Source organism: Lissotriton helveticus (genome assembly GCF_964261635.1).
Source record: "Lissotriton helveticus chromosome 1_1 unlocalized genomic scaffold, aLisHel1.1 SUPER_1_unloc_23, whole genome shotgun sequence".
Lineage (NCBI taxonomy): Eukaryota > Metazoa > Chordata > Amphibia > Caudata > Salamandridae > Lissotriton > Lissotriton helveticus.
This window is the reverse complement of record NW_027611663.1, coordinates 1,158,062-1,178,610: the sequence shown is the minus strand read 5'-3', so window position 1 is coordinate 1,178,610 and position 20,549 is coordinate 1,158,062. Positions and strand designations below refer to the sequence as shown.

General features: G+C 45.7%; 1 protein-coding gene across 3 annotated transcripts in view; it reads right to left on the bottom strand.

Annotated features, from left to right (window-relative positions):
* Positions 1-4,193: 4,193 nt before the first annotated feature.
* LOC144805757 (uncharacterized) overlaps positions 4,194-20,549 on the bottom strand; it is a 49,068-nt gene continuing 32,712 nt past the window's right edge. For all 3 annotated transcript variants that reach the window (XM_078672241.1, XM_078672239.1, XM_078672240.1), the window contains exon 4: positions 4,194-10,441. In XM_078672241.1, the coding sequence (XP_078528367.1) occupies positions 7,371-9,161 (1,791 nt within the window). In that variant the 5' untranslated portion in view covers positions 9,162-10,441 and the 3' untranslated portion in view covers positions 4,194-7,370. The remainder of the gene's footprint in view (positions 10,442-20,549) is intronic.

Below are 20,549 nucleotides of genomic sequence, written 5' to 3'. Positions count from 1 at the left end.
ACAAGCTGTAAGTCATCAGCATAATTATATGCGGTGACTTTATAATCTCTCAAGGAAAACAATAGGGGCCGCATATACAAATTAAATAATAATGGGGACAAAGAGGAGCCTTGAGGGACTCCGCAGAAAGAATTGATTTTGGGGGCTATAAAAGACCCTAGCCGGACAGACTGGGTGCGCTCCGATATGAAAGATTGCAGCCAGCTCAAATCAGAATCTCTAAGGCCGGCCTGTTCGACACGGTTGACCAGAATGGAATAGTCAACCGTGTCGAACACTGCAGACAAATCGAGAAGCACCAAAGCCTGATGGAGATTTTTGTCAGCATTGGACCTTAGGGTGTTCTGGACGGCGAGTATCACTGCCTCGGTGGAGTGACAAGGCCGAAAGCCTGCCTGATTAGGTTGCAGGTACTCAGTGTTTTCAATAAATTTCGAGAGGCAGTTGGTAGCATGAGCCTCCAAAATTTTAGAGAGGTAGGGCAGGAGAGAAATAGGCCGATAATTTGTGAGGTCGAGAGGATCTATACCGGGCTTTTTTGTGAGTGGAATTAGTAAAGCCTGTTTAAAACTGCGAGGGACCATGCCAGAAATAAGGGATTCGTTAAGCAGTGGTATCATGCCATGAGGGATGGTACGTCCAATTTACCTCATAATGTGAGGTGGGCCTATATCCTCAGGGGATCCTGATTTTACTCGTGTCAACAAAGCTGAGAAAGTTTTTAGGTCAATAAGGGGGAAGGAGTGTAATGTAGAGGAGTTATAAAAAGAGGAGTCCAGGATGGCACAGACAGGGGATTGAGATATATTTTGTTTTATGGCGGCTATTTTTTCACTGAAGAAGTTATTCAAGGAGTCACAGAGTGTTTGTGTGGGGACTACCGGGGGGGGGGGAGTTCTGTCATCGTTGCACAGCTCGTTCACAATGCTGAATATTTCCTTCGACCTGTTTGTAGAGTTTAAATTTTTTGTCGAGAAATATTCGGCCTTCTGATGAAGAAGAACTTTTTGATACATTTTCTTAGCCGAGCAATAAGCCACCCTGTCTTGTGGGTGATAATTGGATCTCCATGCTCTCTCTTTCTGTCGTACTTCCAATTTAATTTTTTTTTAGATCGGGTGTAAACCACTTATGGGCATCAATGCTTCTCGAATTGCTAAAGCTGATAGAGGGAGCATAATCATCAGCGGCTTTGTTCAGCCATTGTTTAAGCCTAGGATCTGCAACCTCCACATCAGTGCTCTGCGAAGGGAGAGATGTGCTCAGTGAGTTTAAGAATGCAGACATGTCCGCTGTTTTCCATTTCCGAATGGTCCTGCTTGTTTGTAGCCTGAATTGAGTGACTTTCCCCATATGAAAAGAGAAGACTATACTAAAATGGTCTGACCAGCTACAAGGGTTTATACTAATAGAGTGGACAGGTAAGTTCAAGGTCCAAATTTGGTCGAGACTGTGACCCTTCTGATGGGTCGATGGGTCGATGTGTTAATGTGTTGGGTCAGGTTAATATCATTTAATAGGTCTCTCAGCTCGGCTGCTTGAGGATCCAGTGTTACATTGTCAAACCAATAATTTAGATCTCCAATCAGGAGTAATTTAGAATGGTTTGTAGCAAGAAGGGCAAGCTGCTCTGCTAAAATGGAAGGGAATGTGGCCATCGTTTGTGGTGGGCGATAAAGTAAGACCACTACTAATGCTCCATTAACGGTATCTAACTTAACAACAATGTTTTCTGAGTTCGGCAAAAGTAAGGATGGTAGTTGGTGTGTTTTGTGGATGATAATGGCCACTCCTCCCCCAATTTTCCCTGATGGACGGATTGCTGACACGATGTAATAGTCAGCTGGTAGTGCGGACAAAATGTCCGGTAGGGAATCTGGAGTAAGCCATGTTTCTGTCAACAGCAACATGTCCGGTTTTTTATCAGTTAACAGTAAAAATATATCGATCTAGTTTTTAGTCAGAGATCGGGTGTTTAGATAGATGCAACTGAAGTTGCATGTTGTGCCGGAAATGGTGGTATGTATTAAGTGCTTAGGTAAGGGATCAGCAGTAAGAGTGCTGGTGTTAATGATCCCAAGCTGAGATGTTCGTTTTATCGTGTTGGAGGGCAAGGGGGGGCACGTTGTGGAAGTAGGTCTTAAATCTAATAGCTCAGCGGATGAGTAAGAGTAGGAACGGGCACAGTCCATGGCCCCTGGTCCCGAACGCTCGCGGACGAGCGCAGACGAGCTTAATTCAAGTGCAACTGCGGCGCGCCTAAGTCACGCCTGCTGCGCTCCCTCTGACACATCGCGTTTTATGGGAGTGAGCCTCGAGCAACTGGACCGCTTACTCTGGTCCCAGTGCTCTACGGCTCCTCCCAATATGGCACCCGTTCTCACCACCAGACCGGCACAGGGAGCCGCGGTAGGAGAGCCGCCCTCCACTCAAACGGCAGAGGAGCCGCGGTGGACCGGGGCGGGGGGGCGGATTGCTACAGGTAGGAAATTAAAATAATTGTCAAATTGCAATACATGTGTTGAAAAGCGTGTCACCGCTATGCGTCTGCCTGAATTCGCAGAGTGCAGAGTGCAGCAGAAATGCAAGAAAAAGCTCTGAAAGTGCAGCGCAGGAAAATAATACAATTAAAAGAGTCACCGCTAGCAGCCTAGTAAATCAGGATGCCACAGTTAAAATCACACAACAAAATTGCGCTGAGATTGTTCTAAATAGCTGCCCTTGTGCATGTAGACCCTCCAAATTGCGCCGGGAAGCTGCCACCTACCCGGAATCCACGGAGACAGGAGCGCCCTCCTGTCGTCTTATGGGAGTGAGCCTCGAGCAACTGGACCGCTGACTCTGGTCCCAGTGCTCTACGGCTCTTCCCAATATGGCGCCCGTTCTCGCCACCAGACCGGCACAGGGAACCGCGGTAGGAGAGCCGCCCTCCACTCAAACGGCAAAGGAGCCGCGGTGGACCGAGGCGGGGGGGCCGATTGCTACAGGTAGGAAATTAAAATAATTGTCAAATTGCAATACATGTGTTGAAAAGCGTGTCACCGCTATGCGTCTGCCTGAATTCGCAGAGTGCAGAAGAAATGCAAGAAAAAGCTCTGAAAGTGCAGCGCAGGAAAATAATACAATTAAAAGAGTCACCGCTAGCAGCCTAGTAAATCAGGATGCCACAGTTAAAATCACACAACAAAATTGCGCTGAGATTGTTCTAAATAGCTGCCCTTGTGCATATAGACCCTCCAAATGGCGCCGGGAAGCTGCCACCTACCCGGAATTAGAACATGAACTTCAGTATTTCCTATATTGCTGAAATTTAGTCTCTAATATTTTTGTCATGTGGTGTAAATATTTGTTCCTGTTATTTCCCATTTCAATATTGTCATGAAACGTACCTATTCTGTTTGTTTCTGGCTTTCCCCTCCTGTATTAGGCTTTAGTCCAGTGTGAATTCTCTCATGTGAAGTGACATTGTATCTGACATTCAGAACACTCATACAGCTTTTTTTCCCCCGTGTGAGTTTGCTCATGACAAGTAATTTGTAACCAAAACTTTGCTTGCATTTCGAGCATTCGTAAGGTTTTTCCCCAGAGTGGGATCTCTCATGAAGCATAACTCTGTCTTTCAGATTCAAGCGTTTATGGCATAAGGATTTTCTCCAGTGTGGAGTTTCTCATGGTGAGATAGCGCTTTTCTCAGCAGTTTTTCTGGCATAGAACACTCATGAGGTTTTTCATCAGTATGGAGTCGCTTATTGTGAGAAAGTGCCATCTTTCTTGCATTGGTATGCCCCCACTTTTTGCTGAATTGCTGATGTGCTTTGACTGAGTGTGCCCTGGACTCCTGCCAATCAGGTGTCCCGGGCCTGTGTTCCTTCCCTAAAACTGTATTGAAGCTGAAACACAATTGGCATCTCTGGTCACATGTCAGCCCCTGGTAAATGGTACCCTAGGCATTGGGACCAGAGAAGACCCCTAAGGGCTGCAGCACTTCTTGTGCCACCCTTAGGGGCCTTGCACCCTGACACCCACACACTGCCTTTGCAGACTGAGTGGCCTGGTGCTAGACAAGGGGACGAAAAAAGTCAGTAATACGTTTTGGGGGGGGGTGGGGGGGGGCAGTAAGCGTAGGAGCCGAGGAGGGTGAAAAGAAGTTTGCCAAGAGTCTCACAAACTTTCCAACCCTGGCAAGCGCTTGAATATCTGTGGAGGTAAAACACAGAGCCGTCGCCTCACAGCATGACCTAGTGCCCCATTTTAAAAATAAAGGTTTTAATAAATGCCTTCTGGGGCCATCCATAGCGGGGCAACAACACAGTAGGTGCAGCCATGATTCTTTGTGATATGAGCACAGTCTGCAGGCCCCCCCTCCTTTGAAGGAGCCCATCTGTAGGACGCCGTAGAGCACAGGCCTAGAAGGCGCATAGACAATATGTTCTTCCGTGCCACTGCGTTCAGGTTTTCCAGTAGATAGAATTGCGGTACCCCAGGCTGGTATGAGACATTCAAGGGAAGCAAGACAGTTGGTGTGTTTAAAGCCTGAAGGTCCATCCGATGGGAAATTAGTTTCGCCTGCTTATTTATGACTTTTTTCCACACTGAGTATGGAATTGTGTCTGAGATTAGCAGGGAGCTGCCAATCTCTAATGATTTAATGGCCTTTGTCATTTGACGGTTCTATGGGTTTCTAGGGCTGGTAAAGATCTCTTTTAGGCAGAATTTTAGGGTGGTATCTGCTGCTTTTGATGACTTTATAAAATATTTCAATGTATCTGCCTCGCAGTAGATGGACTGCCTTTGTAGTCCCAGCTCCAGACGTAGTCTTGATCTCTGAATGAATTTCAGGCGATGAAAGATTTTTTTGTAAATGGAAACTTGGGCATGGTCAAGGCAGACACAGCATGCACCTGGAAAGGCCTGATGTCCATAGTTCAAGGCGGGGAGTAGTGTGGCTTTGATCACTTTCAAGATAGGTTCTGCAGAGGGGCTGCTCAGAGACTGATTCAAACGAGTCAGGGAGTATGTTATTGCAGAAGTGGAGAAGGGTGGCTCCCTGGTTAGAAGCGGCATACCCTGAAGCAGAGGTCGGCCCAGGACCAGGGTTCAATTCCCGACGCGGCAGGGTCTTGGGTCAATATCCGCGGACTCGATAATTCTCACTTAGGTGCCTACGCTAACCATGGGCCCCACTCTGCAACTCTGGGCAATAGCTTGCTTAATCTCCACAACGGCCCTAGCAACGCCGGAGATGCCTGGCTTCACCTTGGGGTGCCCTCTCACAGGGAAAGCCAGGACGGGTTCCCCAGCTGTATACAGCGCCAGGACGCCACGTAACGAGGTAACAGTGCGCTTTACAAGTATACATACATTACATTACATTACATGCTCTTTTTTTCATGGCAGCTAAATGAGCTGTTGATCTTGAGGTCTCGCAGAACCATACTCCTAAGTAATTGTATTTTGCTGTTGAGTTGATCGTTGCGGGCCCAATGTGCCACCTTAAACTTCTCTTGTTCTTACAACGGCCGAATATCATCACCTTGGTCTTTTCTTAGTTTATTTTTAGCACGTTGGCCGTATTATATGTATGAAGCTTACTTAATGCTCGTTGGAGCCCCGTTTTTTGTCTGGTCCATTATGACAATATCGTCAGCATATTGTAAAATATGCAGATCCCGTTTTGCAGGACCCAGCTTTGGCGGGAGTAAATTGCTTTTCTTCACATATGTTCCCAGATCGGCAGTATAGAGATTGAAGAAAAGCGGGGCGAGAACACAGCCCTGCTTCAAACCGTCTCCGATGGCAATTTTTCTGGAGACTGTCTTGGGGCCAGTTTTAATTCGCACCCAGGTGTTCTTGTGCAGGGAGATAAGGGCTCCTAGCAGGTTCTGTGGAATCCCGATTTGTCCAGTTTCCTCCATAGAATGTCGCGAGACACTTTATCGAAGGCTGCGCTGTAGGCAATAAAGCAGCAATATAGTGGAAGATGATTTTTGTGTGCCGCCTGCTGACTCAGGAAAGCCAAAATTGTGATGTTGTCTATGGTGGATGCTGAGGAGCGAAACCCTGTTTGAAAGTATGTAGAATATTGTTTTCTGCTACCCAGTCTTCTAAGAGCTTGAGAAGACACCGGGCATATGCCTTCGCCTCAAAATCTAGTAAGGCAATAAGTCGGTAGTTTGCTGGGAGCATAGGGTTTTCTTTCTTAAAAATGGGGCATAAAATCGAGCCGAGCCAAGAGTCTGGTAGCTGGCGGGTCATAAACACGTTGTTAAATAATGAGGCAAGAAGTTTGGCCCACTCTGCCAAACGCACATTTAAAAACCCCTGCTGGAAGGCCACTAGGCCCGGGGGCCCCGTCGTTTTTCATTGCCGTCAGAAATTTGGAGACTTGGGCTGCAGAGGTCAGCTCATGGGGTTCAGTCAGCGTTGGATCGACATTATCTCTTAAATCGGTCGCCACGAAGTCCGACGTGTCTCTGCCGTATAGTTGAATTACATGCTGGGCCCAGACTTCTTCACAGACTGCGTTCCCTCTGTTGTGATTCGACGAGCGGAGCTTGTTCATATAATTCCAGAACTGGGATAGGTTCTTGCCCTGTAACAGTGCGAATATTTGTATCCACTCTTTTTGTTCTTTTAATCTCTTCGCAGCCCATACTGATTTTCTGAAGGACTTGCGCAGTAATGCCATATTGTAGGCCGAGCGCGCTGTGCCATTCAATTTGTGCAGACGCACAGCCCTCCTGAGGGCTTTTCTTTTGGTGGTTAGCTCTGGGTCATAGATCCGCTTCGGGCATAGCTCGTAAGACTTTTGTTGGGCCTCAGTTCCCGTTAAGAGAATTTGCAATTTTCTAATTGCGCTGTCCCACCGAAGATGTAAGTCCGTTGAAGAGCTAGGCCTAAAATTTGGAGTCTCTCCTGTAAGCCAAGTGCTCACCTTGGTAGAACCTGATGAATCTCATTTGATTTTCCTGACTAAAGTGTGGAATTCAGCTTACGTTGTGTGCCCCGCAGCTGTTATTTCTGCGGCGGCTGGCACTAACAATTCAATTGTTACCGTTAAGGGGTTGTGGTCACCCTCGTGACTGTAAGGGACTTCCATCCTAGTTATTTTGTTTCCTAAAAATGGTGAGAGGAAAATATAGTCAATTGTAGAGATGTTTTTGAAGGTTGGAGGAAGACTGACAAGTTTGATATCAAACTTCTCAGCACATTAAACCCACACTTCTAAGTGTGGAGTTTAGGAACTTTAAAATATTCACCTAAAATCAGCCGAACAACGAATTTCAATTTACTCACCTGTTTTCAGGAGGGACCTCAGTGCTGCACTTGCAACCATCTCTACCTCTGAATCTTTTCTGACATTTAAAGCACTAATCATTTTTTTCCCCAGTGTGGATTCTCACATGTTCGGTGAGATTAGATTTACGGCTGAAACACTTTTGGCATTCGGAGCACTGATAAGGCTTTTCCCCAGTGTGGATTCTTATGTGCTGAGTGAGAATGCTTTTTTCACTGAAACATTTCTGGCATTCAAAGCACTGATAAGGTTTTTCCCCAGTGTGGGTTCTTATATGCTGAGTGAGACGGCTTTTTTCACTGAAACATTTGTCGCATTCAATGCACTGATAACGTTTTACCCCAGTGTGGGTCCTTGTATGTTTAGTGAGTCTTCTTTTGTCACTGAAACATTTCTGGCATTCAGAGCACTGATAAGGTTTTTCCCCAGTGTGGAATCTCAAATGTGCAGTTAGAAGTGATTTAAGTCTGAAATCTTTTGGGCATTCAGAGCACTGATAAGGTTTTTCCCCAGTGTGGGTTCTTATATGCTGAGTGAGACTGAGTTTGTTTCTGAAACATTTCTGACATTCAGAGCATGGATAAGGTTTTTCCCCAGTGTGGGTTATTGTATGTTGAGAAAGACTTCTTTTGTCTCTGAAATTTTTCTGGCATTCAGAGCACTGATAAGGTTTTTCCCCAGTGTGGGTTCTTGTATGCCGATTGAGACAGCTTTTTTCACTGAAACATTTGTGGCATTCAGTGCACTGATAACGTTTTTCCCCAGCGTGGATCTTTGTATGCCGTGTGAGACTACTTTTTACACTGAAACATATCTGGCATTCAGAGCACTGATAAGGTTGTTCCACAGAATGGGTTATTGCATGTCGAGAAAGACTTTGTGTGTTATGAAACCTTTCCTGGCATTTAGAGCACTGATAAGGTTTTTCTCCAGTGTGGAATCTCAAATGTGCAGTTAGAAGTGATTTAAGTTTGAAATGTTTTGGGCATTCAGAGCACTGATAAGGGTTTTCCCCAGAGTGAATTCTTGTATGTTCAGTGAGTCTGATTTTGTAACTGAAACATTTCTGGCATTCAGAGCACTGAAAAGGTTTATCCCCAGTGTGGGTTCTTCTATGCCGAGTGAGACTGTTTTTGTCAATGAAACATTTCTGGCAATCCGTACACTGATAAGGTTTTTCCCCAGTGTGGGTTTTCATATGCAGCATGAGATGGCTTTTTTCACTGAAACATTTCTGACATTCAGAGCACTGATAAGGTTTTTCCCCAGTGTGGGTTCTTGTATGCCGATTGAGACAGCTTTTTTCACTGAAACATTTGTGGCATTCAGTGCACTGATAACGTTTTTCCCCAGCGTGGATCTTTGTATGCCGTGTGAGACTACTTTTTACACTGAAACATATCTGGCATTCAGAGCACTGATAAGGTTTTTCCCCAGTGTGGGTTCTTGTATGCCGTGCGAGAGTGCTTTGATCACTGAAACATTTCTGGCATTCAGAGCACTGATAAGGTTTTTCCACAGCGTGGGTTATTACATGTCGAGAAAGACTTTGTTTGTTACAAAAACTTTCCTGGCATTCAGAGCACTGATAAGGTTTTTCCCCAGAGTGGACTCTCATATGTTCAGAGAAATAAGATTTACGGCAGAAACTTTTTGGGCATTCAGAGCACAGGTAAGGTTTTTCCACAGAGTGGGTTAATGCATGTCGATATAAACTCGGTTTGATACTAAACCTTTTCTGGCATTCAGAGCACTCATAAGGTTTTTCCCCAGTGTGGATCCTCATATGCTCAGTGAGATAAGATTTACGGCTGAAACTTTTTTGGCATACAAAGCACTGAGAGAGTTTTTTCCCAGGGTGCATTCTGTCAAATTCTGTGAGATGAGATTTATGCCTGTATCTTTTTTGGCACAGGTATCTTTATTCCCCAACTTCGGTTATTTTGCCTTGATTGAGGCGGGCTTGAACACTGAATTTGTTCTCACAGCCCGTGTTTTTATAAGGTGTATTCCTAGAGTTAATATCTCTATGTTTAGTTTTCTCTTGCTTATATGCCACGGTAAAAGTTAACCCGATTTTACAGTCGGGCTTGTTTAGATAATGTTCAGCATTTATCTCTAAAAGAAATTGTGTGTAATCTTCTCAACACTTAAATTGAGCAAGAAATGTGGGGAAGCAGCCCTATAACACCTGTTGAAATGTTTCTAGCAGATAATAGTCTTTAGGTTATAGTCTCTCCGGCAGCAACTTATTTTGTGACTGAAGTTTTTCTCAAATCTATTTGTATAGGTTCTTAGCAATGAAGTGATAAGGTGTTAGTCTGATATTTAATGATTAAACTGATAAGCACCTTTTTGCACTGACATAATGGCAGTAACTGAGGGTGTTAGAACGTGCACAGTACTTTTGTGGATCATCAGTCACAGAACAACATTTCCTTTTACCCTTTCTATGTTTGGTGTAAGGTTAAGGTTTGTAGTTATGAAGACGAGGTTTTATTTACATCAGATATAGCACAATGGTGCTCATTTAATCCATTTTTATATTTAACAGTTTAACATATCATCCTGCACAACAGATAATGTTGAGGCAATTTACATAGAATTACAGAACATTACACAATAAAAAGGAAACAATCTGAGATGGTCATAGACACAATAAAGTGGTGAATTTTTAAGGGTTTTGCAAGAGTGAGCAGAGTGGGTCGTGGTGTTCTATCCAGAGGCAGATAGTCTCAAACTTGCGTAACTGGTTAAAAACGGTTGTCGAACAAAGGTGATTTTCAGCTTCGGAGTCTTCTTTCAGTGTCTTTTCTTTGATGGTATGCAGAAGAAACCTTTTCTTATAACTTTCTTTTATGCAGTGTGTGCTTCCTCTCTGGAATTACACGACGCTTTAGATGAACGTTATTCTGTGCACAGATATGACTTTGCTCTGGGTTAATGAAATGCAAAATGAGAGACTTGGCTTACAGGTATAGTACTTTCCTCAGCTCTCACTTCCTCACCACACCTAGATTTTGGAAATTGTTTAAACGTAGAATGCTGGATGTCCTTCAGTTTTTCAAAATAACCCTTCTTATGGCACTGACATTCAGTTGCCCGGTGCTAAATCTTGCTTTCTTCGTCAGTAATTTCAATCACCTATAGTATTAAAATCAAATAGTTAATACATGTAAATTTCCAAAAATAATATTTACAAGCCAAATCAATGCAGAATTTTGAAAATGTTGAGCTGTTTTTCAGACAGAGCAGAGTGTAGAATGGTAGCCTGAAAGTACGTGGATGTAGGAGTGAGGATTTGTAGAATTTTCAACATTTTATTAAGTTCACAAAGGATACATGTACCCTATGGACTTGTAACATAGAATCCCAAAGGCAGAAATTAAAGTCATATGGACTGGTACCAAACAGATATTTAAAAAAGAATACTATTAATTCATTTTTAATGTAGATTTCTGGTACGGGAATTTCCCCTCCACGGACAACAGTCATTTTCCCCTGTCCTGAGTTACCACCTACTTGTATCTGGTAGCCTGACTTTTGAGTTTTTGCGTGCGGCAGAGGACAATCTGTTGTGTGCTGCGAGGACTATGCCTAGACCATTCCCTCAACTATGGTCCAGAGTATGAATCAAGGGAAAGGAAATTAAGGCGTACTTTCATGTGTTCACTTTATTCCACCTGATTATCAGTTGTTAGGTTTTTCTGCTCCTGGATTTACTGGGTGCAGAAAAACAGGACACCATTGTTTTCCAGACAGGAAAATTAGACTGAAAAGACGCACAAGACTCTGGGTGCAGCAGAAGCAGCCAAGACGTATGCTGTTTTTTTTACTAACTGGGGGAAACACACAATTCTTCCCTCTGTTAGAAAATGCTTTCCTCTTCCCTCCCTTGCTTCACCATTCTCCCCCCAACCAACCACATGCATATATATACCACCTGCTTAAAACACTTTGTTAATAAAAGCAGAAACACACTATGAAATAGTGAATGGCATGTGGTTTGACAGGCAGAAGAATCTGTTCCTCGTGGCAACTACCTAGTTCATAGCATCAAACTTGTGACTGCACGTTACTGGGGTAAATCTACCACAAAGTAAAAAAAATACGTGTAATTTTTCTGCCACCCCAGTACTGTGCAACTTCTAACAAGTGACTATGAGAGATCTTGGACCGGTCCTGTGACCTGGAGGGTCACACTAAGTGTGCCCTCATTTATGGCAGAGGACTGTCATGGGTTTAACAGCTAGAGCGGTGGTGGCAATGCACCCTGTTGTAAGGATCAATAGCCTGATGAGATCTTTGCATCATGGTCAGTGGAGTGGCTTTCTACTGACACACCCATGCAATGCTCCATTTCTATGCCTGTGCCCAGACTTTGCGATAACATCAAGTGAGTGTTTAGGGTGTTGGTGTGCGTAACATAAATGTAATGTGCGAGTGCGACAGAGTAAAATGCATCTCCTGCCTGCCAGTTGTGTATACAAGTGCGACCATCTATCCCTCTTTTATATCCTCATTCAAAGTCCTCTGTAACCAAGGAATAATGTGCTCTACAAAGTACTCAGGTGCCTGCTGTGCCACCAGGGATGGTGTCAGCCTGACAGTCTATCTAAGTTGAAGGGACATCACCTGCAGGCTGAATTACTTAATGGAGAAGCTGTGTACCTGTCCTAAAGAGCCTAGAAGTCTGCCTAGAAGCCTGCCTGTCTGGTAAGAAAGGGAAGGGAGGGTGACTATCCATCCGGAGTACAAGGCTGTCCTGGAAGAAGCAAGGTCTGACACATCCCCGGTATCTGTAGGGCGGGCCGGAAAGCCATCCAGGAGGGCCAGCTAATCTGAGGGACAACCCCCCCTGCCCTCCCCCACCAAGACTCTCCCAACAGTTCAAGGCAGAAAATAAAACTCTACGACAACATGATTGTTGAGGGCCAGTTGGACATTTGTGTGCTGCCAACCGGCCATTCATGGTTGCATTAGCCAAATTCCTAACACAACGGAGTCTGAATTTACTGACTTCCAGGAGAGCCTGTGTTGGGCTTTTAGCTGCTGAATTTCTGACTACTCTGTGTCAAAGGCCCATGAGGGACGACAACTACTCCAGTGTCGAACACGCCGGCCACAGTGTGGGCTCAATTGCTGACGGTTGGGCCTCCAGAGGGGCTGCACTTACCAACAGGCCAGGTGTGACTGCTACCTTGGGACTGCTGATCTTCATGCAACTGCAAAGAAAAGACAGAGTGGGTGCCCTACTAAATGCAGTACTACATCCAGGACAAAAGCTTGCTGGTGGGTCACTGCTCTCTCGAGTCCATTCAAGTGTCAGGAAACAGGAAAGAGACCCAGACATGATTGACTCATCCTGTGAAAGGGTAAGACGCTTACGACAGAGCATACACGCATTGGGGTGACTGGAGTGCCAGAACTGCACCTATACTATATTCCATGATACTCCTAAATGCCCCTAGAGGGGAAGAGGATATCAGAACCGGATGCACCTGTCTGCCGCACATGGTAGTCTGGCATGTCTGGTAGTCTGACTATCTTTTCACCCAGACTGTCCATAAAGATGATTTTAGCGCCGCTACACACATAGCAGGGTCGATCTCAGACTATTCGCTGGTGGAGTTGCAACTCGATGGTCCGGTTGTGGCCTTCATGCTACCCCCAAGGGTTGATCCGTGATATTTAAAAGACAAGAAGTTCAAAGCTCATATGAGAGATGGAGCAGACTTCTATTTTAAGGACAAAAGGCGGCCTTTTGAATCAGCTTGCGTGCTACAGGATGAATTCAAGGCAGTGATTCGAGGCCAGACACAAGCCTTGATTGGGGGAATGCAGAAGGAACGTAAATTGAATGGCGAGGCTCAGGACAGGGAATGTGCTTGGCATGTGGGGAATCAGTTTCTACCCCATTACACCGTCTACTGAAGCAGCACACATTACACACTAATGAAAAATAGCGTGCACTCATACGCTGGCTACCCAGCATTGTCTCTATGATGTTGGTGATAAAGCCAATGAGTTGCTTGCATGGTTAGAGAGACAAGACAAAGGACGGTACTGGATCCTTGAGGACACTGACAACAAGGGGACGGAAATACTTCCTGAAAGACCTGACCTCGCCAATGCCAACGAATGAGGACCGAGACGCACTAGACCAAGAACAGACAGTAGACTAAATAAATAAGACAATAAGAACCTTGCAAACAGGGCAAGGGACGGGGCCTAATGAGCTCCCCTTAGAATTATATAAATTCCTGATGGATAAAATCAGGGAATGCCTTTGGAGGAGGTTTAAGACTGCCTGAAAATAAGGGTGTCTCCCAGAGGACCAAAGAACGTCTGAGGTGGTGGTCATCCCAAAAAAGGACGAACCAGCAACTGAGTGGGGGTCTTATAGACCTATCTCCCTGCCTAATTTTGAGACTAAGGTCCTTGCATAGGCCCTGGCGATCTGCCTGCAGAAAGTAATTGCATCAGCACGACTCATCCTGGACATCCCCCGTCGCAGCCACATCTCCGGACACCTGAGAGACCTGCACTGGCTCCCGGTCAACAAGAGAATCACCTTCCGTCTCCTCACCCACGCACACAAAGCCCTACACGACCAAGGCCCCGGATACCTCAACAGCCGCCCCAACTTCTACGCTCCCACACGCCAGCTTCGATCGGCCGGCCACGCCCTCGCCGCCGTCCCCCGCGTCCGAAGAGCCACCAGAGGGGGAAGGTCCTTCTCCTACCTGGCCGCCAAGACTTGGAATTCCCTCCCGACCCACCTCCGCCTGACCCAGGACCACCTCGCCTTCAGGAAGCAGCTCAAGACCTGGCTGTTCGAGCAGTAGCGGACCCCCCCCCCTAGCGCCTTGAGACCCTCCGGGTGAGTAGTGCGCTATATAAATGCTGTGATTGATTGATTGATCCTGATCAATCAGGCTTTATGCCACACCAGGGAACGCGCTTAAATCTCCGACACCTTAATGGAGTATCTCATGCAACAGGGGATTCCTTTGCTGAACCAGTGGTGCTGCTGTCAAGCTCTTGTATGTGGCCCCTCTAGCTTGCATGCGCGTCAATAATACAGTCTCCTGAGTCTTTGCCCTCCGACAGGCATGCTCCTTGTCTCCTATGCTCTTCACACGTGCATGGGTTCGCCAGGACCTCTCATATGAGGTATTCCAGTTGATCAGGAGTGGGATGAGAGAATCTCCCTCTACGCTGACCTTTTGCTATATGACACGTAACAAGTCTTCTTGAGTAAACAAATTCTACAAATTTTTCACATATTTGGAGATCATTCAGGAGATCAATTGAAAGAAGTCCTTAATATTCCTGCTGGTGGCAGGGACCCTGCGGCTGCACTCTAGGTGCACAGTTCGGGTGGCACTACATGGCTTCAAATATTTGGGCATGTTTATTAGAAGAGCGCCACAGGCAGGAACGTAGTCCCAAAATTAGACCGGCTTCGCAGGGATGCCCCATACTTGCGGGCGCTCCCGCTTTCCTTACTGGGCCGGTTGGCCCTAATTAAAGTGATGACCCTCCAGGGTCTCCTGCACATTGTGTAAAAAACTTCCTTTAAGATCCCACCAGACTATTTTTTCAAAAGGTAAACTGAGAACTTCGGGTCCTGTTGTGGGGTGGTGGCACTTCACACTGAGTAAGTTGCAGAGGGGAGTTTATTAGGGTGGACTGGCGGTCCGGAGCATTCTTAAGTATTACTGGGCCAGGCAGCTGGTGGCAGTCAGCAACTGGGTTTTTATGGACCGTGAGGATCCTGCTTACTGGGTAGATAGATTGGCCATGGGCAAGAGAGGTTACCCCACCCCAGTGCTGTATCGAAGAAAGTATGAGTGCACCCTACCTACTCACACCCAAACATTGGTAAAGGTGTGGAGAGAGGCTACCAAGTATTTAGGCTGAGAAGGTAAGCTGACTGAAATTACTCCACTGTATGATGGTGATCTCTTAAGTGCAGTGGGAGGATGGCAGGGCTTCACAAAATGGGGATTGATTAGCTTAGAACAGCCCGGCGATGTGTGGAGGGGACAGGCGCTTGTATCCTTCACGACCCTACAACAAAAGTATAAATTAGGTGAATAAAAACGGTTCTGACATTTCGGATGAGTCACGCTCTGCAAGGTCACATCTGTGTAGGGGAGCAGTTGCTTGATGCATCCCCACTGGAGGAACAGCTGATAACTAATCCCCGACTGAAAAAGCAATCTCACCCATCTTTAAGAAGTTGATCTACAATTCTCTGGATGCCTTGGGGACACGGAGAGCTGTGCAGGAGAGGGATCTAGGCACGCTTGGCGATGGTGATTGGGTTACGGCCATTCAGGGTGCCAGGGAGGTGGCAATTAGAATTTATTTTTGTCTAATTTAACTACAGATACTGATACTGCCAAATCAATGACCCTGTTTACATTAAATGGCAGCTTGAATTCAGAGCTCAATAATAGACTTGATTGAATAAATGACCAGCACACTGTTTATCTTGCCAAGACACAGGTACTTTTTAAAATTCTTTTTGTTGAACTAGTCCTCAATCGATGGTGTTGACACCGAAAATACGGTGCACATTAGTGAAAGTGATTAGACCAAAAACAAAACGTCTGCAAATATAGAGTGAGTAACATAGCTTGGCTTGTCTTGACACTCCCTGGCCAAATCCCACTACATAAAACTAGATTGCCCTTTATCGAAGGCAGGTAGTCCTCCCAAGGTTCTGGAGGTCGCTGGGCTGCAAGACGACTTGCCTTTTGGTTCAGGATCATCCAGGGATGCAGACAGGCCAGTAGGACTGGGACCAAGTCCATAGTTCTCTACAGAGCCTCACCAGCAGAGAAGGCCGCAGAGCCCGGCTCTTCTTAGGTCGCCAAGAACTGAAATTCAGGGTCTGGGGATGCCACCTAAAATCTTGATTTAAGGGTGCTACAAGGGAGTGACAGGTAGAGGCTAATGGGCCACTTTCCTGGGGTGTCTATACCCTCTATCATGCCCACCTCCTGTGCGAAGGGGACACAGTCCTAGCCCTGATTGGATAAGTCCCATCATCTTCAAGATAGTGGGCACTACAAAGTGTGCCTCACCTCGCCTCCAGCACCTGAGGGGTGGAGTTGGCAGAGGGGGGGGGGGGCGCACCTCCTGCTCTATCTAAGATTTCCCACCTGTCCTTGCACCTAAAAGGGGGTGAGGCCAGGACGATAGCTTGCTCCCTCTAACAGAAGAGGCTGGGGTTGAACACCTCCACCCAGGAAAGGCATTGTTCTCGACCTCAAAGTGCGCAGGCACTCTCCCCATGAGGACAGGATACTGTCTGGTGGTAGCAGGCTGGCTCAGGCCAGTCGATGATCACACTAAGGATTGGTAGATCTTAGGGGACCCATCTAAGGGGCACTCTGTGTGTAATTTTTAATAAATCGGACACTGCAATCAATGCAATTTTAATATGCTGAGATGTTTGGTATCAAATATCCCATATTTCAGAGAAACCTTCATGAGGCTGGTGAACTCGTAATGACAAGTGTCCAGCCAATGTGCTTACTATAGAGCTTGCCTGGTCACTTGTAATATCCAGGAATCAACAAGGACATTGAAGGAGGTATCCCTAAAGCAGCGGGCACCATAAGGCCTGCTAGAGGGGTGTCTTACCTATATCTCAGACAGTCCCTATGGGCATCGCATACAGGGATGAGTGCCATGTCGACTCTTCAGTTTTGTCTGCACCAAGACACACAGCTGCAGAGGCAGTGTGTATGAATGTATGTATATATGTGCTTGGTGAGGAGTCCCTTAGGATGGCATAATTTGTGCTGCAGCCTTTAGAGACCCTCTTAAACAACAAGGCCCTTGGTACCAGAGGTATCTTTTACAAGGGACTTATAAGTGAGCTAATGGGGTGACAACTGTGGAAACGACAGGTACACTTAAGGGAAGGAGATCGGGCTCAGGGGACCTGGTTGGCAGGGACCCTGTGCCCTTCCAGTAAATACTATATCATTTTCCAGGTAAAAAGTGAAGGCTAACCATGTCCAAAACAGGCCCTTTCCTACATTGAGACATATTTCCTAGGACAGCGGAAACTCTACAGCAGGTCTTGCTCACAGTCCTTATACTGTGACTGCCACTACTGGACATTAATCTTGAACTGTTAAAGCAGGGCCAGGATCTGTACAGGAGCCAATGAACAGGTTGGCAACTCACCAGATAACAGAAGTCTTTTGTCTTCACACTCACTCAGAGAGAACAATGTCATCCCATATATTGCAGGAGAAAGAGGCCACAACCCTCAGTGAAACACTCACTGCTCAGATGTGATTCGTTAATAAGAATAAAATTAACATAATGCGTCCCTGGGGACCACACAGATACACCGTTCCTACAAGTACCATAAATGCTTGGGGTCCCGCAGGTAAACCTAACAGTGCTACAAAGGCTTAGGGGCCCTACAGGTACACCTTTCCTAACCCAGTGCTACAAATGCTATGTGTTCACTGCAGCAGGACTGGGCGTTCTAGGGGCGCAATTAAGTTGCTTGGCATTTATCTACCCTTAGCTAAGCCACGTGATAAAGGCAGTAGATCAGGATGATTTTCTTCAATCAGAAGGAGCTCTCACTATTGAAAAGGGTAAGACCCTGGTATAACACAAACGCAGACATGCGGTTAGGATCTGTAGTAAACTATTCATTTATGTATATGTAGGATTAGATTGCATTGCAGGTTAATTCTTATTTCACTATTTTCCGCACACAACATACAACATACATTCATCACAAGCGCCCCCTGATGAAGGGAGAACCCCCAAAATGAATTGGGAAGACTACATTTGAATTTACTTGAGGATCAGTGGATTTTGAAACTGATTCTATGAGAATAAATATGCTTAAACTGGAATACAGGTGGATTTGCTTCCAAGGGAAGGAGACATTGATGCACTTTTACGGGTACAAGCTGTGGAGCAGGAGACACAGACCAGATCTAGTCTGGGCTATATAAACAACTCTAGCCACACACATCTCCCTTCTGGCACGCGATGAGTGGATTACATAAATACTACAATAATGAATGAAAAATACACGGCATGCATAGACAAGGTTTGCTATGCAACCTCTGGACTCCTGTAAACCTAAACAAACACCAGTAATCAGACACTAGGGACATCACCTGAAGCTCCTAAGATTCTCCTTTTGTTTGGTATCTTGTTTTTGGAAGGTGGGTTTTTAGGATAAGCTATTTTTAGGCGTGTCTTCTTTTATTCCAGGATGGGGATTAGTTTTAGAATTGTCAGCTTTATACTCTGCATACCAAGGCAGTACATAAAATGCAGCCTGCATACAACAATCCATGGCTGTATCCCATAAAACATCCTTACCTTTTAACAAAAAGAACCCAAGACCTTCTGGACGTTATTCAGTTAACCAGACGCATCTCCCAGTCGATTGACATTAGTTATAGGACTCAGAGTTAAGGAACAGAAATGCCTCACAGTAGCCAACAATCTAGCACCTAAAAAAAGAGCGCAATAAAGGTGTCTGGTCTCTGTCACAAGGGTTGGTAATTAAATGCCACTCTAGATTTTTACATAGTGACTTTTCCGGGCTCAGCTCTGTAGGATAGCAAAGGGCGCCAGTCCTTTGTTTATTATTAGAATGCGTTCTAAAAGGAGCAATGTTATCAAAGGCAAAATTTAAAGCCTTACACTAGTCCGCTAAGGTGTGGTTTATGTCGTGTTCCTTTGAGGTTACAGAGAAATTCAATTTTTCAGCGATAGGAGTAATGCGCTGACATTTTCAAGAGACTCTTTTGCTCAGGTCTTGTTTCTCAGGCAACCCTGCTTTAGGTATTTGAAAGAAGAGTACTGAGTGGTCAGTCCACGTCAAAGGCATGGGCTTCACAAGTCAGTGCAGTAGACGTGGTGAAGATTAAGTCCAAGATTGTGGCGCGCCGAGTGAGTAGAGCCTGTAATATTTTGTTGCAGTCCTCAAGTCTTTAAGTCTGATAATAGTTTTGCTACTTCCATATCTAAAAAATCTTCTACACCATAATTAAAATCCCCAAGCAGGAGAAATGTTTGTGATGACTACACATAAGTCGCTAAATAAAATAGTCAGGTTCCAAACAACTAGTCTGCTAATTTGCCCCTACAGCTCTGGATGTGGGGCTTGAAAGACTTACTCTGCTCAATCGGGGAAGTCCTCCTGCAGACCGGGATATCAAAAAGATACAGCACAGTCTATAAAAAACATAAAGATGGTATATTGTAGGAGAGTAGGGTCTGCTATCCTATGGTCACCCCAAATTTTTGCTTTTTGCTTCACTGGTTTTCGACTACTGAGGCTGTGGGCCTGCTGATCAGACCCCCAGCCTGCTGTTCTCTCACTAAATTACTGACACATGTGCTATAGGCACATACCACAATTGGAAATGGACTCCTTGTCAGCCCCTGTATAATGCACTATAGGTGCCCAGGGCATAGGGGCCACCAAGGCCTACCAGGGGCTGCAGCATATCTTTTGCCACCCCTGGCTGGTTCTTAAATTGACACAACTGGCTGATCACTCAGCTGGGGTAAGGTGGTGTAATCACCCCTTGCTTAGATATAGTATACCTATATCTAAACCTATATCTGGACACATGTAAACCTGTGAGTCACTCCTATGGAAGGCCTCATCAATCCTGGAGGCAGAGTGCGTGGTTTTATGTGAGATGGAGCTCTAGCATGAGCTGAGCCTGTCTGCAGCTGTCGGGAACAACTCCCTAAGCTGTTCCAGGATAATGCCATACCATATACTCTTAAGTGCCTTATAATCCTCGCGGTTAAATAGCAACTTTGGTTTGGCTTTATCAAAACATGTCGTGTAAGGTGTCATACGATTTGGAATACTATCCCCTCGCCAGTTCTGGCGACGGGGATAGCATTCCACCCCTCTAGAGGGGTAGGACATGTTGCTTTACTTAAATGCGGTTAATTTCTCCAAAGACCTTAAGATCCACAAAATGGATGCCTCTGCCACAGACAAATGTCTGGACCCCTGCAGTTGACCGAAACTCGACCAAATGGGGCCTGGACAAAGGGTTTCCTGTCACAGGAGGGTGTCACCGCCCTCCAGACAGGAGATAATGGATTGTAGCAGGGAGGTTTGAAAGAAACCAGACACTGCTTGGGGCGCACAAGGCTGCCCCTTGCATAATCCGGCCAAACCGGTTCTGGGGCACTCCAGCCCTCGTGCCAGGGCGGCCTA